The following is a 19,755-nucleotide window of genomic DNA, read 5'->3' as shown; positions in this document are numbered from 1 at the left end:
CGCACACAGGAACTGATGTGCACAGGAAGGATGCTTGTTTTCTTTCATACCACCGGTGCAGGCCTCATTTCACAGTAGAAATACAGCACTTAAAGGAAAACCCCACCCAAAACAATATTTTGGTATTTGGTTCATTAGTCCATTGCTGATATAGTCCCAAAATGTCCCAAAAAGTTTTAAAGATGTATAACTTTCAAAATAGAGAAATACAGCCGGTATGATGCATGTTTCATCACATGATGCTAAAAAACCGCAGCACCTCAATACACAGTACCTCAGGATGACCACATGACATGATTCAATGTTTCTTCATTAGGAGCTGTGCATTTGGGTTGCTAAAATATATTTTCCCATATCATGGGAGACATAAAGCATATTGATGAGTGGTTATTAAACTCTGACACCTAATAAGTATTGAACAACAACAGATTATAATCTGGCACCATCTACTGGACATTTTAGAAGTTCAAATAGTGTTTTCTTCGATAATATCTTTGTGTTTTTCCTTATTTGTGTTGAACAATATCAGATTGATTAAATGTGTATCACTAAATAATAAAAATAGTTTAAAACTGTACTTAGTTAGATTTTACACTGAACAAAAATATAAACGAAACATGCAACAATTTCAAAGATTTTACTGAGTTACAGTTCATATAAGTAAATAAGTCAATTTAAATAAATTCATTAAGCCCTAATCTATGGATTTCACATGATTGGGAATGCAGATAAGCATCTGTCGGTCACAGATACCTTTAAGAAAAGGTAAGGGTGTGTATCAGAAAACCATTAAATCTGGTGTTGGACACGTCAATCCAGAGCGTCCCAAACTCATACTCAATGGGTGACATGTCTGGTTAGTATGCAGGTCATGGAAGAACAGGGACATTTTCAGCTTCCAGGAGTTGTGTACAGATCCTTGCAACATGTGGCCGTGCATTATCCTGCTGAAACATGAGGTTATGGCGGTGGATGAATGTCACGACAATGAGCCTCAGGATCTCATCATGGTATCTCTGCATTCAAATTGACATTGATAAAAATGCAATCGTGTTCGTTGTCTGTAGCTTATGCCTGACCATACCATAAACCCACTGCCACCATGGGGCACTGTACCCACATGACGCCATACACACTGTCTGCCATCTGCCTAGTACAGTTGAAACCGGGATTTATCCGTGAAGAACACACTTCTCCATCGTGCCAGTGGCCATCGAAGGTGAGCCTTTACCACTGAAGTTGGTTAAGATGCCAAACTGCAGTCAGGTCAAGACCCTGGGGGGACGACGAGCACGCAGATGAGCTTCCCTAAGATGGTTTCTGACAGTTTGTGCAGAAATTATTTGGTTGTGCAAACCCACAGTTTCATCAGCTGTACAGGTAGCTGGTCTCAGACGATCCCACAGGTGAAGAAGCCGGATGTGGAGGTCCTGGTCTGGCGTGGTTACACGTGGTCTGTGGTTGTGAGGCCGGTTGGACGTACTGCCAAAATCTCTAAAACGACATTGGAGGCGGCTTATGGTAGAGAAACAAGCATTAAATACTCTGGCAAAAGCTCTGGTAGACATTCCTGCAGTCAGCATGCCAATTGCATGCTCCCTCAAAACTTGAAACATCTGTGGCTTTGTGTTGTGTAACAAATTTTAGAGTGGCCTCTTATTGTCCCCAGCACAAAGTTCACCTGTGTAATGATCATGCTTCTTGATATGCCCCACCTGTCAGATGGATGGATTATCTTGGCAAAGAAGAAACGCCCACACTAACAGGGATGTAAACAAATTTGAAAAATAAAAATGTAGAACATTTTGAACTTTTCTGCAATCTTTTATTTCAGCTCATGAAACATGGGACCAACACTTTATATGTTGCGTTTATATTTTTGTTCAGTATATATCTAAGATATTTATGATAATAATAATAAGAAGAAGAAGAAGAAGGTGTATTACATTTGTAAAGTGCATTTCATTATACAGAATAAATATAAAATGGACAGGGAAACTGACACAAAGGGACAATGAAACCAATGAGCACCGATATCAACATAAAGCCTTCCTGAAGAGAAAGGTCTTCAGTCACGCTTTTTAGGCCCGTTTGATGTAATTATAATCTGCTACTATCTGTCATCTGTTGTGAAAGAAGTACACACATATTTATAATAAAATATGTATATATTGTTTATTAAACATTATTAAGGCATGTATACAGACATGTGTATTATCACTGTCTGTACTTTAAAGGCAATGTGCAAAATAACTTTCTATTATAATACAGTATTTACAAAATACGTATGTTCTGAGTTGAAAAATAAATCCATATATATTTCAAAAAATATTTATACAATGCCTCTAAGACAATGACAGAATGTGGCAACACTGAATCAGTGTTGAAGTTTTGTGTCCACGTAACAGGAATTCTATAGGCTTGGGAGAGGAAAAGGCTAGTAGTACAGAGGCTTACTAGGAACTGAAATCGCTGAGCCTGGTGCAAGGTGAAAAGGTGGTGCATTTCCGTAATACTTACCTGATATTTCCATTGTTCTATGCTTATGGTACAGAATCAACTAGAACTATATACAACTACATTTTAGTAACTTTGCATTATACATTACATGTTCAAATCTGTCCTTATAGAATGATGCATTATTATTATTATTACAGTGCTACACACTTATTTTGGTTTGCAACTCTCTCCCACGTACTTTTAAATTCTTATTTCTAAGAAATAATGACAGAAATCACTTTCTCTTAGTAATTGAACAGACTGAGTGACTCTAACTTCAAACATAAAATTAGACCTACAGTATGAGGTATGGGGAGATTCTGGTTTGACAGCTTTAAACCACACACAGGTCACAATTATTTTTTTTCATTCTGAGTTACAGTATTGCACTAATGCTGTACTGTACAGCATTGTAATGTTAAGCGCCATGTCTATTTACTTGAACCAGTCCATCATTTCCAAGCATTTAAAAGAAATGGCTGTTACGGAGAGGTTACCTCTACAGATCATTACCGGGCTCAACTCCCATGATGCTTTATATCATGTCCGATGTCTCAGTCCTGTGAAGCATTGTTGTTGTTGATGACTTTCCTCTTGCGCAATGACACCAGGTCGTAGAAGGGATCCTTGGTGATACTTGCTCTGAGGGAAAGACAGAGAGAAAAATAAGACAAGTGTCCAAATGATCATCATCATCAAGTTCACTTTAACCTATTTATTGCCAGTTGTGTCCTGGTGCCAGGACACAACTGTCATTTGGGATGTCATTTGTGAAGTGTATGGCGTGTAGTACAGGTATGTGTTAAGCCTGGGTTGAGGTGTCTGACCTGATGGAGCCTATCCAGTCATCTCTCTCATCTGCTGTGGCTGCACTCATCCTGTAGGACTGGTGTTTCCCCTCCACCACCCTGCCTCCGTTCTCTGTCTTGCACGCCTTGATCTTCTGCCCTCTGGGGTTGTAGATCTCTAGACAATACTGCTCACAAAGAAGCACACACATGCATACAAATGTTCACAAAACACATACCCAAGCCAAATTACTGGTAATAACTTTTTTCAAAAAAGGAAATGATCCCATAGTATATTGGTCTAATTACTCCTAATCTTCCAGTTAAAACCTTCTTTTCTCATACGGAGGCTATGAGTCATACTGTGCCATGACAGCTAAGAGAGTAGCTTCTGTAAATGTGACTTCTGCACAGACTATGAGACTGAAACACCATAGAACAGGTGGCACTGCCATCAACCGTAAAAATAAATATGCAGTCAGTGAAATACACTGTACCTGTTTGATAGAGTCTTCTATCTCTCTTACACAGAGGTTCTCAAGGGGAATGATCCCTATGGGGTCTTTATCCTGAGGGAGGAGGAGAGAGAGATGCTTTGGTCAAGAACTATCACTTAGCAGTAACTACTACCATCTTTTATCCTAAATTCAATTACTGGCAAACCCTGTGACAAAGTTGGGGGTATAGCATACTCACTGTGGTATACTCAAAGTAGTACAGACAGCTGTCTGTCAAAATAAACCACCGCCTCTTCCATGTTTTCACCCTTCCTCCTGCAGAGAGGAAAAGTTTACATTTCGTTACACAAATAAAACGTTTAATCATAAAATTCTCCATCCAACACGCTCCATAAAGGAAATCAGATCATTCTGTGGTAAGCTTATTTTTAATGCTTGGTAATGGCACAATTATAAGACAATTCTCTCAGGTAATGATATTGCTAATCATCTCACCCATTTTGAGCAGCCAACCCTCTCTGTCCGGGTTGAAGAAGGTGTGTGTGAGGTCGTTCCCATCATCCTCTGGAATTTTGAACGGCTCGTTCCGAATGCTCTCATAGAGTTTCTGGATTTAATGAGGTAGTAGATAAGAGTTAACTACAGCTACAGACAACAACAACCAAATAGGGGTCACATTCTGAGAGTGAAGTTAACTCCTGACCTCTGACCCCTGAGGACTCACCATGAGCAGGTCGTTGGGCAGGTCACCCCCGTTGTTGATGCCTCTGTTCATACTGAAGAAGCGCTCCAGAGTGGGCTTGTCCTTCACGTTGGGGTTATGGAGACTGGTGTTCAGCATGATGACGGCAAAGGACAGGATGTAGCAGGTGTCTGTTTGAAACACCCACACATTTCATTACTGTTTGATCAATGATATGTATTTGCATCCTTAATCAACATCACCTTTGTGAAATTATTTGAATATGGCTCAAAATGTACTCCTCAACCCCCTCCCCATCTGTCTTGCTGATCTGTCAGTGTAGGGAGTCAGCAGTATGGTAGAGGAGGCTGGTTCCTGTGCACTACAGTACTGTACAGTACCTGTTGACTGGAAGACCCCTGCATTACAGTCACAGTAGCGTGTAGCGAATGCCTCCATCATCCTATCAATCTTCTGGGCTTCTCCAGGGAGACGGAAACTCCACAGGAACTGCCTACAGGGATGAGCCAGGGAACAGACAGGGATCAGACAGGATTTACTGTGGAAATGAATATAATAATGAGAATATATTCATGTATGAGTGTAAGAGATACACCAGTGTAGTGCAGCACTAACCTCAGTGCCTGCACCAGATTCAGGTCAGAGAACTCGTGTAGTTCTACAAAGGCGTTCAGAGTTTGAAGGTGCATTTCCTCCCTGCATGAACACAAACAAGAGTCAAATCAGTGATATGGAGATTATTGAGATAATGAGTGGTTTGACAGTCATCATTATCCCCATCAACAAAGCCATCATTATCCTGGTCATGTTCAGAAGCATTGTGTACCTCTCTCCTAAAAAGTTCCCAATGGCTGTCTTGTTCAGTCCTTCCTCTTTGTATAGGAACTCAGCCACTGCCTCTGCTGTCCACTCCAACAGGTCATTGTCAACCAGGTACTGAATACCCTGGGGGAAGAGGCCATGACAAGTCAATGAACATGTTTGAACTTGGAAGATATGAATGCATTATCGCATACTTGTATGTGTAATAAAATAAAAAAATAGCAGAAATCATAATGAGGTTCAAAGCACTGTGATGTGCAGTAGTGGTCATGGACATATGAAATAGTCTGTATGCATTGTCTGCCATTCTGAGAGAGCCACCAGAAGCAATATATCTTCTTATATCTAAACAATGCAGAGCCTCCAGCTAAATAAACCAATGATCTGCTTGATTGGATCTCTAGCCTCTGCACACACCCAAACACAGGCTTTTCTCCAGGGCGGTCATACAGGCCAGGCTTTTCTCCAGGGCGGTAATACAGGCCAGGCTTTTCTCCAGGGTGGACATACAGGCCAGGCTTTTCTCCAGGGTGGTCATACAGGCCAGGCTTTTCTCCAGGGTGGTCATACAGGCCAGGCTTTTCTCCAGGGTGGTCATACAGGCCAGGGTTTTCTCCAGGGTGGTCATACAGGCCAGGCTTTTCTCCAGGGTGGTCATACAGGCCAGGCTTTTCTCCAGGGTGGTCATACAGGCCAGGCTTTTCTCCAGGGTGGTCATACAGGCCAGGCTTTTCTCCAGGGTGGACATACAGGCCAGGGTTTTCTCCAGGGTGGTCATACAGGCCAGGGTTTTCTTCAGGGTGGTCATACAGGCCAGGGTTTTCTCCAGGGTGGACATACAGGCCAGGGTTTTCTCCAGGGTGGTCATACAGGCCAGGGTTTTCTCCAGGGTGGTCATACAGGCCAGGCTTGTCTCCAGGGTGGTCATACAGGCCAGGGTTTTCTCCAGGGTGGTCATACAGGCCAGGCTTTTCTCCAGGGTGGTCATACAGGCCAGGGTTTTCTCCAGGGTGGTCATACAGGCCAGGCTTTTCTCCAGGGTGGTCATACAGGCCAGGGTTTTCTCCAGGGTGGTCATACAGGCCAGGGTTTTCTCCAGGGTGGTCATACAGGCCAGGCTTTTCTCCAGGGTGGTAATACAGGCCAGGGTTTTCTCCAGGGTGGTCATACAGGCCAGGCTTTTCTCCAGGGTGGTCATACAGGCCAGGCTTTTCTCCAGGGTGGTCATACAGGCCAGGCTTTTCTCCAGGGTGGTCATACAGGCCAGGGGGACTTTATATTATGGCTTTGACCTCTCTTCAGATGAGAGGAAAGGAGGGGTGTTTGTTGTTTGAGCAGGAGCGTGCACCTCCGCTCCTCTTCACAGAACAGGATGTGGTTCTCATTTTCTCTCCCCCCTCTCTGCCTCCGCACAGTTACACTTTTGCACATAAGTCACGTCACTCGCTCAGCATTCATTCGTTTCTGTCAGATTATTTGTTCTGTCATCTTGCAGTTAACTATTTAAACTTCTAGCTGTGGCAAGCCTCCATCAGTAGAGATGTGACAACTATACAGATCTTTACTACTTAAATTCTATAATTGAAGCACTTCACATTTCAGTACATATCTGATCCGTATGTATTTGTGTTTAGTGTATTCCATATTGAGTGATGTTATGACTTTGTCTTACCAGAGAACCTCACCAGGAAAAACTAAGGGCTCTAATTACAGTGTGTGACATGAGCTCACCTTTTTAGGATCCATGTTGAATTTCTTTTTCCCACTTAAGAACCTCTTGTTTCTCACAACATTTTTGCTGAAGAGAGACAAAGACAAAACAGAATAAATATTGACAAAGGTTAATTACACCACTTTTACCCATGACCGTTATACTAGCTACAATATGTGTCCACTGCATAAGAGATGACACACAGTGAGAGTGAGACAATTAAAGGAAGCTGGGGTTGTCCTGCCTGGAATATGTCTGTGTTTCATGCTGCTGACATATAAGAGTTTTACCACATTCCTGTAGCTGCTAGTGAAGAAACAGGAAACACACATATACAGAGGGGCCTTACAGATGGGGGGCAGAATCTGTTCTTGTTCTTGAAGACAACACCTCCAGAGCCCACTTATGAGGACGAAGAGGTGACCACAGTGGGGGGGGGGGGGGGGGGCACCTCTACAACCTGCAACTATGCCTCCATACCTTTCTTAGTCTGAGTTAGGGAGGGATAGGACGTCAGAGATGTGAGAGGAGCTTCTTTGTCAAGATGGATGTCAGGGAGTATTGTTGATCTGGTGTTTGGGCTGTGATAGATTCAAAAGAAGCTACCACACACTGCAAAGTGTTACTGTAGCTAACTCTCCCACAGAGGAAGAGGCCTACTGGTTAATGGTAACCTATCCGAATGAGCCATTGTGCAAGCTCTAACTTACTTCTCCTCGTCCGCCTCAATGTTGTGGATTTCCGTCATGACGCTGTTAATCTCCAACCTCAGCTTCTACACAAGGGGAAATGATGTCAAAGGGATGAGATGATAATATGTGGTATTTTAGCCATAGCTGACTCAAGCCCTTGGCACATACAGAGGTACAGGGCCAGTCTACTCAAAAAACTGTATGTTTCTGAGATGTTATAACTTTTGAAGGAGACTTTTGTGAATGTAATAACTGCTGTAGGTAATGTCACAATACAGTTAGTTTTATTCTGGCAAAATGCAGTTTCATAAAGCATTTTGACTGTACAAAAAGAGCCCTGGTTGAGAGCATGATTTACTATACCTGAATGTCATCTAATAGGTCACTCTTATGAAACTTCCTGGTGTCTATCTCCTGCCTCTCCATTGAGCTAAGCATTGTGGAAGCTGTAGAATTGATTATACACACAAACACAAACATACAGATGAAACCATCATTATCATCCAATGCATAAATGAAGCTGTCGGACAAAACCCCTGAGACCTAATTGAGACATCTTCCTATATACACTGAAAAAATCAAAGGAGTCAGAAATGTGCCTTGACAACCACCCTCACACCAACCCTAGCATACAGTAACTCAACATACTGCACTTCTCAGCACTACCTAAATATAACTGCTGAACTTCAGCTTTTTATAGAATGAGCCCCAGTAATGTCCATTAGTAAGTGATCTGCTCTAGTCTTGTCCTCATAACAGCTTCTCACGGTGTTTAGATGAGGGTTATACATTGCTCCCTTCTCAGGTTATAACTAGACAACACAACATTATAACTAGACAATACAACATTATAACTAGACAACACAACATTATAACTAGACAATACAACATTATAACTAGACAACACAACATTATAACTAGACAACACAACATTATATGTAGATAACACAACATTATAACTAGACAATACAACATTATAACTAGACAAAACAACATTATAAATAGACAACACAACATTATAACTAGACAACACAACATTATATGTAGACAACACAACATTATAACTAGACAATACAACATTATAACTAGACAATACAACATTATAACTAGACAACACAACATTATAACTAGACAATAGAACATTATAACTAGACAACACAACATTATAACTAGACAATACAACATTATAACTAGACAACACAACATTATAACGAGACAACACAACATTATAACTAGACAACACAACATTATATGTAGACAACACAACATTATAACTAGACAACACAACATTATAACTAGACAATACAACATTATAACTAGACAACACAACCTTATAACTAGACAATACAACATTATAACTAGACAATACAACATTATAACTAGACAATACCACATTATAACTAGACAACACCACATTATAACTAGACAACACAACATTATAACTAGACAACACAACATTATAACTGGACAATACAACAATATAACTAGACAACACAACATTATAACTAGACAACACAACATTATATGTAGATAACACAACATTATAAATAGACAATACAACATTATAACTAGACAATACAACATTATAACTAGACAAAACAACATTATAACTAGACAACACAACGTTATAACTAGACAACACAACATTATATGTAGACAACACAACATTATAACTAGACAATACAACATTATAACTAGACAATACAACATTATAACTAGACAATAGAACATTATAACTAGACAACACAACATTATAACTAGACAATACAACATTATAACTAGACAATACAACATTATAACTAGACAACACAACATTATAACTAGACAACACAACATTATAACTAGACAACACAACATTATATGTAGACAACACAACATTATAACTAGACAACACAACATTATAACTAGACAATACAAGATTATAACTAGACAACACAACATTATAACTAGACAATACAACATTATAACTAGACAATACAACATTATAACTAGACAATACCACATTATAACTAGACAACACCACATTATAACTAGACAACACAACATTATAACTAGACAACACAACATTATAACTAGACAACACAACATTATATGTAGACAACACAACATTATAACTAGACAATACAACATTATAACTAGACAACACCACATTATAACTAGACAACACCACATTATAACTAGACAACACAACATTATAACCAGATAACAAAACATTATAACTAGACAACACAACATTATAACTAGACAATACAACATTACAACTAGACAACACAACATTATAACTAGACAACACAACATTATAACTAGACAACGCCACATTATAACAAGACAACACAACATTATAACTAGACAACACAACATTATAACTAGACATTAAAACATTATAACTAGACAATACAACATTATAACTAGACAACACAACATTATAACAAGACAATACAACATTATAACTAGACAACACAACATTATAACAAGACAATACAACATTATAACTAGACAACAAAACATTATAACTAGACAATACAACATTATAACTAGACAATACAACATTATAACTAGACAACACCACATTATAACTAGACAACACCACATTATAACTAGACAACACAACATTATAACTAGATAACAAAACATTATAACTAGACAACACAACATTATAACTAGACAATACAACATTACAACTAGACAACACAACATTATAACTAGACAACACAACATTATAACTAGACAATGCCACATTATAACAAGACAACACAACATTATAACTAGACAACACAACATTATAACTAGATAACACAACATTATAACTAGACAACACAACATTATAACTAGACAATACAACATTACAACTAGACAACACAACATTATAACTAGATAACACAACATTATAACTAGACAATACAACATTACAACTAGACAACACAACATTATAACTAGACAACACAACATTATAACTAGACAATGCCACATTATAACAAGACAACACAACATTATAACTAGACAACACAACATTATAACTAGACAACACAACATTATAACTAGACAACACAACATTATAACTAGACAACAATACATTATAACTAGACAACACAACATTATAACTAGACATTAAAACATTATAACTAGACAATACAACATTATAACTAGACAACACAACATTATAACAAGACAATACAACATTATAACTAGACAACACAACATTATAACAAGACAATACAACATTATAACTAGACAACAAAACATTATAACTAGACAATACAACATTATAACTAGACAATACAACATTATAACTAGACAACACCACATTATAACTAGACAACACCACATTATAACTAGACAACACAACATTATAACTAGATAACAAAACATTATAACTAGAAAACACAACATTATAACTAGACAATACAACATTACAACTAGACAACACAACATTATAACTAGACAACACAACATTATAACTAGACAATGCCACATTATAACAAGACAACACAACATTATAACTAGACAACACAACATTATAACTAGATAACACAACATTATAACTAGACAACACAACATTATAACTAGACAACACAACATTATAACTAGACAACACAACATTAAAACTAGACAATGCCACATTATAACAAGACAACACAACATTATAACTAGACAACACAACATTATAACTAGACAACACAACATTATAACTAGACAACACAACATTATAACTAGACAACACAACATTATAACTAGACAACAATACATTATACCTACACAATAAAACATTATAACTAGACAACACAACATTATAACTAGACAACACAACATTATAACTAGACAACACAACATTATAACTAGACAACACAACATTATAACTAGACAATACAACCTTATAACTAGACAACACAACATTATAACTAGACAACACAACATTATAACTAGACAACACAACATTATAACTAGACAACACAACATTATAACTAGACAACACAACATTATAACTAGACAATACAACATTATAACTAGACAACACAACATTATAACTAGACAACACAACATTATAACTAGACAACACAACATTATAACTAGACAATACAACATTATAACTAGACAACACAACATTATAACTAGACAACACAACATTATAACTAGACAAAACAGCATTAAACTAGACAACACAACATTATAACTAAACAATACAAAATTATAACTAGACAACACAACATTAGAACTAGACAACACAACATTAGAACTAAACAATACAACATTATAACTAGACAATACAACATTATAACTAGACAACACAGCATTATAACTAGACAACACAACATTATAACTAGACAATACAACATTATAACTAGACAACACAACATTATAACTAGACAACACAACATTATAACTAGACAACAAAACATTATAACTAGACAACACAACATTATAACTAGACAATACAACATTATAACTAGACAACACAACATTATAACTAGACAACACAACATTATAACTAGACAACACAACATTATAACTAGACAATAAAACATTATAACTAGACAACACAACATTATAACTAGACAACACAACATTATAACTAGACAACACAACATTATACCTAGACAATACAACATTATAACTAGACAACACCACATTATAACTAGACAACACAACATTACAATTACACAATAAAACAATATAACTAGACAATACAACATTATAACTAGACAACACAACATTATAACTAGACAACACAACATTATAACTAGACAACACAACATTATAACTAGACAACACAACATTATAACTAGACAATACAAAATTATAACTAGACAACACAACATTATAACTAGACAACACAACATTATAACTAGACAACACAACATTATAACTAGACAACACAACATTATAACTAGACAGCACAACATTATAACTAGACAACACAACATTATAACTAGACAAAACAGCATTAAACTAGACAACACAACATTATAACTAAACAATACAACATTATAACTAGACAACACAACATTAGAACTAGAAAACACAACATTAGAACTAAACAACACAACATTATAACTAGACAATACAACATTATAACTAGACAACACAGCATTATAACTAGACAACACAACATTATAACTAGACAATACAACATTATAACTAGACAACACAACATTATAACTAGACAACACAACATTATAACTAGACAACACACCATTATAACTAGACAAAACAGCATTATAACTAGACAACACAACATTAGAACTAGACAACACAACATTAGAACTAGACAACACAACATTAGAACTAAACAATACAACATTATAACTAGACAAAACAACAATATAATTAGACAATACAACATTATAACTAGACAACACAACATTATAACTAGACAACACAACATTATAACTAGACAACACAACATTATAACTAGTCATCACTACATTATAACTAGACAACACAACATTATAACTAGACAACACAACATTATAACTAGACAACACAACATTATAACTAGACAACACAACATTATAACTAGACAACACAACAATATAACTAGACAACACAACATTATAACTATACAACACAACATTATAATTATACAATAAAACAATATAACTAGACAATACAACATTATAACTAGACAATACAACATTATAACTAGACAATACAACATTATAACTAGACAACACAGCATTATAACTAGACAACACAACATTATAACTATACAACACAACATTATAATTACACAATAAAACAATATAACTAGACAATACAACATTATAACTAGACAATACAACATTATAACTAGACAACGCTACATTATAACTAGACAACACAACATTATAACTAGACAACACAACATTATAACTAGACAACACTACATTATAACTAGACAATACAACATTATAACTAGACAACAAAACATGATAACTAGACAACACAACATTATAACTAGACAACACAACATTATAACTAGACAACACAACATTATAAGTAGACAATACAACATTATAATTACACAATAAAACAATATAACTAGACAATACAACATTATAACTAGACAATACAACATTATAACTATACAACACAGCATTATAACTAGACAACACAACATTATAACTAGACAACACAACATTATAACTAGACAACACAACATTATAACTAGAAAACACAACATTATAACTAGACAACACTACATTATAACTAGACAATACAACATTATAACTAGACAACACAACATTATAACTAGACAACACAACATTATAACTAGACAATACAACATTATAACTAGACAACACAACATTATAACTAGACAATACAACATTATAACTAGATAACACAACATTATAACTAGACAATACATTATAAGTAGACAACACAACATTATAACTAAACAATACAACATTATAACTAGACAAAACAACATTATAATTACACAATAAAACAATATAACTAGACAATACAACATTATAACTAGACAATACAACATTATAACTAGACAATACAACATTATAACTAGACAATACAACATTATAAGTAGACAACACAACAGTAGAACTAGACAACACAACATTATAACTAGAAAACACAACATTATAACTAGACAACACTACATTATAACTAGACAATACAACATTATAACTAGACAACACAACATTATAACTAGACAACACAACATTATAACTAGACAACACAACATTATAACTAGACAATACAACATTATAACTAGACAACCCAACATTATAACTAGACAATACAACATTATAACTAGACAACACAACATTATAACTAGACAACACAACATTATAACTGGACAATACAACATTATAACTAGACAACACAACATTATAACTATACAACACAAAATTATAACTATACAACACAACATTATAACTCGACAACACAACATTATAACTAGACAACACAACATTATAACTAGACAACACACCATTATAACTAGACAACACAACATTATAACTAGACAATACAACATTATAACTAGACAACACAACATTATAACTAGACAATACAACATTATAACTAGACAACACAACATTATAACTAGACAACACAACATTATAACTGGACAATACAACATTATAACTAGACAACACAACATTATAACTATACAACACAAAATTATAACTATACAACACAACATTATAACTCGACAACACAACAATATATCTAGACAACATAACATTGTAACTAGACAACACAACATTATAACTAGACAACACAACATTATAACTAGACAAAACAGCATTATAACTAGACAACACATTATTATAACTAGACAATACAACATTATAACTAGACAACACAACATTATAACTAGACAACACAACATTAGAACTAAAGAATACAACATTATAACTAGACAATACAACAATATAATTAGACAATACAACATTATAACTAGACAATACAACATTATAACTAGACAACACAACATTATAACTAGACAACACAACATTATAACTATACAACACAACATTATAACTCGACAACACAACATTATAACTAGACAACACAACATTATAACTAGACAACACACCATTATAACTAGACAACACAACATTATAACTAGACAACACAACATTATAACTAGACAACACAACATTAGAACTAAACAATACAACATTATAACTAGACAATACAACAATATAATTAGACAATACAACATTATAACTAGACAATACAACATTATAACTAGACAACACAACATTATAACTAGACAAGACTACATTATAACTAGACAATACAACATTATAACTAGACAATACAACATTATAACTAGACAACACAACATTATAACTAGACAACACAACATTATAACTAGACAACACAACATTATAACTAGACAATACAACATTATAACTAGACAACACAACATTATAACTAGACAATACATTATAAGTAGACAACACAACATTATAACTAAACAATACAACATTATAACTAGACAAAACAACATTATAATTACACAATAAAACAATATAACTAGACAATACAACATTATAACTAGACAATACAACATTATAACTAGACAATACAACATTATAACTAGACAATACAACATTATAAGTAGACAACACAACAGTAGAACTAGACAACACAACATTATAACTAGAAAACACAACATTATAACTAGACAACACTACATTATAACTAGACAATACAACATTATAACTAGACAACACAACATTATAACTAGACAACACAACATTATAACTAGACAATACAACATTATAACTAGACAACCCAACATTATAACTAGACAATACAACATTATAACTAGACAACACAACATTATAACTAGACAACACAACATTATAACTGGACAATACAACATTATAACTAGACAACACAACATTATAACTATACAACACAAAATTATAACTATACAACACAACATTATAACTCGACAACACAACATTATAACTAGACAACACAACATTATAACTAGACAACACACCATTATAACTAGACAACACAACATTATAACTAGACAATACAACATTATAACTAGACAACACAACATTATAACTAGACAACACAACATTATAACTAGACAACATAACATTATAACTAGACAACACAACATTATAACTAGACAACACAACATTATAACTAGACAAAACAGCATTATAACTAGACAACACATTATTATAACTAGACAACACAACATTATAACTAGACAACACAACATTATAACTAGACAACACAACATTAGAACTAAAGAATACAACATTATAACTAGACAATACAACAATATAATTAGACAATACAACATTATAACTAGACAATACAACATTATAACTAGACAACACAACATTATAACTAGACAAGACTACATTATAACTAGACAATACAACATTATAACTAGACAATACAACATTATAACTAGACAACACAACATTATAACTAGACAACACAACATTATAACTAGACAACACAACATTATAACTAGACAATACAACATTATAACTAGACAACACAACATTATAACTAGACAATACATTATAAGTAGACAACACAACATTATAACTAAATAATACAACATTATAACTAGACAAAACAACATTATAATTACAGAATAAAATAATATAACTAGACAATACAACATTTTAACTAGACAATACAACATTATAAATAGACAATACAACATTATAACTAGACAATACAACATTATAACTAGACAATACAACATTATAAGTAGACAACACAACATTATAACTAAACAATACAACACTATAATTAGACAAAACAACATTATAATTACACAATAAAACAATATAACTAGACAATACAACATTATAACTAGACAATACAACATTATAAATAGACAATACAACATTATAACTAGACAATACAACATTATAACTAGACAACACAACATTATAACTAGACAATACAACATTATAACTAGACAATACAACAATATAACTAGACAACACAACATTATAACTAGACAATACAACATTATAACTAGACAATACAACAATATAATTAGACAACACACCATTATAACTAGACAACACAACATTATAACTAGACAACACAACATTATAACTAGACAATACAACATTATAAGTAGACAACACAACATTATAACTAAACAATACAACATTATAACTAGACAATACAACATTATAAGTAGACAACACAACATTATAACTAAACAATACAACATTATAACTAGACAAAACAACATTATAATTACACAATAAAACAATATAACTAGACAATACAACATTATAACTAGACAATACAACATTATAACTAGACAATACAACAATATAATTAGACAATACAACATTATAACTAGACAATACAACATTATAACGAGACAACACAACATTATAACTAGACAATACAACATTATAACTAGACAACACAACATTATAACTAGACAACACAAAATGATAACTACACAATAAAACAATATAACTACACAATACAACATTATAACTAGACAATACAACATTATAACTAGACAATACAACATTATAATTACACAATACAACATTATAACTAGACAACACAACATTATAACGAGACAACACAACATTATAACTAGACAATACAACATTATAACTAGACAATACAACATTATAATTACATAATACAACATTATAACTAGACAATACAACATTATAATTACATAATACAACATTATAACTAGACAATACAACATTATAACTAGACAGTACAACCTTAACTAGATAATACAACATCACCAAACTCCATCTATCTTGGCAATTAGATTGTTGAACACTATACTGTGAGCAACACCTCTGAACGTTACTTGATAGTCAGTAACGAGAACTTGAGGTATATAAGGCTATATGACAACATCATTCCTCTATAAAGTCAGGTGATGCTATAATAAAGTGAATAACATTCATCACTGTGGTAAAAGTGATCAAAACAAACCATTTGAATACGTTGAACACTGCTGACTTTATACCACAGTGTATATAGGTCCAGGTAAAGAGACTGAAAGCACAATAGTCACTGTAGACGGTAGTGAATATCTATTGTGAAGACAGGTACTATATCAGTACACTTTCTTATTAGTATATTTCATTTTCATTTCTCAAATAAGATATTCACAGCAACAACTCAAACCCCCATTGTCTACTGACACTTCAACACTTCATCATCTTACATAAAGACACTCATGTATTGTTCATGGTGTTAATCCCCAGATACTATAGCCTAATTAGGGATGTTCAATTGCAAAATGGACTGTAAAACGTAAAAACCTTACATTTTCCCCAGAGGAAGCTGTCTTTTCTTTGGCTGCCCATGTTGAAGGTTTTGGAGAGACTGTGGCTGTACAGGAAGCATGTGTCAGTGTTGAAGTAATGTAGCCGACTGCAAGAAGGGCATAAGCTACAGTGTCAATAGCATCCTCAAAACATAATGAACTGACCACCTAAAGTCAGTGCTGTTACTGATATACTGTACAATATACATATACTGTACAAGTAAAGAAGGTGTGTGTGTGTGTGTGTGTGTGTGTGTGTGTGTGTGTGTGTGTGTGTGTGTGTGTGTGTGTGTGTGTGTGTGTGTGTGTGTGTGTGTGTGTTGACTGGTGATACCAGTTTGAGATAGATCTAATGCACAATATCGATAATTATTCAGCAGTCAGTGTAAATATGTAGCCAACATAAGTGACCTTAAGCCATTTGAAAATCCCTTGTGCTGAACTCAAACAACCACAGATTGAAACTCTGGGGAGACTAATAGATCAACCAATTGCTTACCTTCATAAATAGATGTATGAGGTCATGAGAGAGTAATTACGTTCTGACAACACTCATGTAGACATGTACAGTAGATGGAAAGAGTGCTTCAGGCAGGGGTGGAAGCCACTTGTGACGCCTCAAGTCAGGTACCATGCCCAGACTTGCGCAACTCAAACTGTGAGTGCGTTTGTAAATTCACTCTGGAGTGCCACTCTGAGCGTTCGTAAATTCAAAGCGTTTCGCTCTTGGGGGGAGGGGCGTTCAATGCGCACACTGGACGCTCTGGCCAAGGAGTAGGGTTGATCCGAGCGTTCTGACCTCACAATGGCAGTCAAGCACCCAAGCTAATAGGCTAAAGTTGGCTAGCTTGCTAGCTACTTCCAGACATGAACGAGAGAACACCTCAATCTGACCATTTTACTCACCCTAGCAGAGCTGGTTAGGCTGTTTTCATGTTTTCTAGAGCGTTCGTGACTGTAACTGTGCTGATGGCAACAATTTAATAACGTTTTTTTTGCCGACGTTTACCGACACCGGTCATATTTCTGGCTAAATTCCCAATCTGGCCCTCAAACCATCATGGTCACCTAATAATCCCCAATTTACAATTGGCTCATTCATCCCCCTTCTCTTCCCTGTAACTATTCCCCAGGTCGTTGCTGCAAATGAGAACGTGTTCTCAGTCAACTTACCTGGTAAAATAACGGTAAAATAAATAAATAAATAAAAATATTAAACGGGTGTTGCATGTTCGTAAATTCATCAGTTACTCTGCACTACTGCACACTCAGACGAGAGTGTGAGTGTGCAAATCGGAATAGATAGCAAGAGCACATTTTACG

The 19,755-nt window shown here is 34.7% G+C and overlaps 1 protein-coding gene across 1 annotated transcript; it reads right to left on the bottom strand.

The window, feature by feature from the left end:
* Positions 1-1,835: 1,835 nt before the first annotated feature.
* On the bottom strand, positions 1,836-19,467 carry LOC129825125 (cytohesin-3-like). Its single transcript, XM_055884941.1, has 14 exons — positions 18,932-19,467; positions 18,433-18,539; positions 8,037-8,119; positions 7,692-7,756; positions 7,002-7,068; positions 5,275-5,393; positions 5,064-5,144; positions 4,829-4,941; positions 4,470-4,618; positions 4,241-4,352; positions 3,984-4,060; positions 3,785-3,856; positions 3,327-3,475; positions 1,836-3,141 (listed from the first exon to the last, which is right to left on the bottom strand). The coding sequence occupies exons 2-14, from the start codon at positions 18,470-18,472 to the stop codon at positions 3,054-3,056; spliced, it is 1,215 nt and encodes a 404-aa protein (XP_055740916.1). The 5' UTR covers positions 18,473-18,539; positions 18,932-19,467; the 3' UTR covers positions 1,836-3,053.
* Between the last annotated feature and the right edge of the window lie 288 nt (positions 19,468-19,755).

The sequence above is a fragment of the Salvelinus fontinalis genome, chromosome 2, assembly GCF_029448725.1.
Source record: "Salvelinus fontinalis isolate EN_2023a chromosome 2, ASM2944872v1, whole genome shotgun sequence".
Lineage (NCBI taxonomy): Eukaryota > Metazoa > Chordata > Actinopteri > Salmoniformes > Salmonidae > Salvelinus > Salvelinus fontinalis.
The sequence above is the reverse complement of the archived record's forward strand: the minus strand, read 5'-3'. Positions and strand labels throughout refer to the sequence as shown.

What these genes read in the sequence shown, in the direction of transcription:
- LOC129825125 (XM_055884941.1), bottom strand. Translation starts at nt 18,472, where the DNA reads ATGGGCAGCCAAAGAAAAGACAGCTTCCTCTGGGGAAAAT. An exon ending in CAGCTTCCTCTGGGGAAAAT is followed by an intron (nt 8,120 to 18,432) that starts GTAAGGTTTTTA and finishes TCAATTCTACAG; the next exon opens with CTTCCACAATGCTTAGCTCA. An exon ending in GACTGGATAGGCTCCATCAG is followed by an intron (nt 3,142 to 3,326) that starts GTCAGACACCTC and finishes TCTTTCCCTCAG; the next exon opens with AGCAAGTATCACCAAGGATC.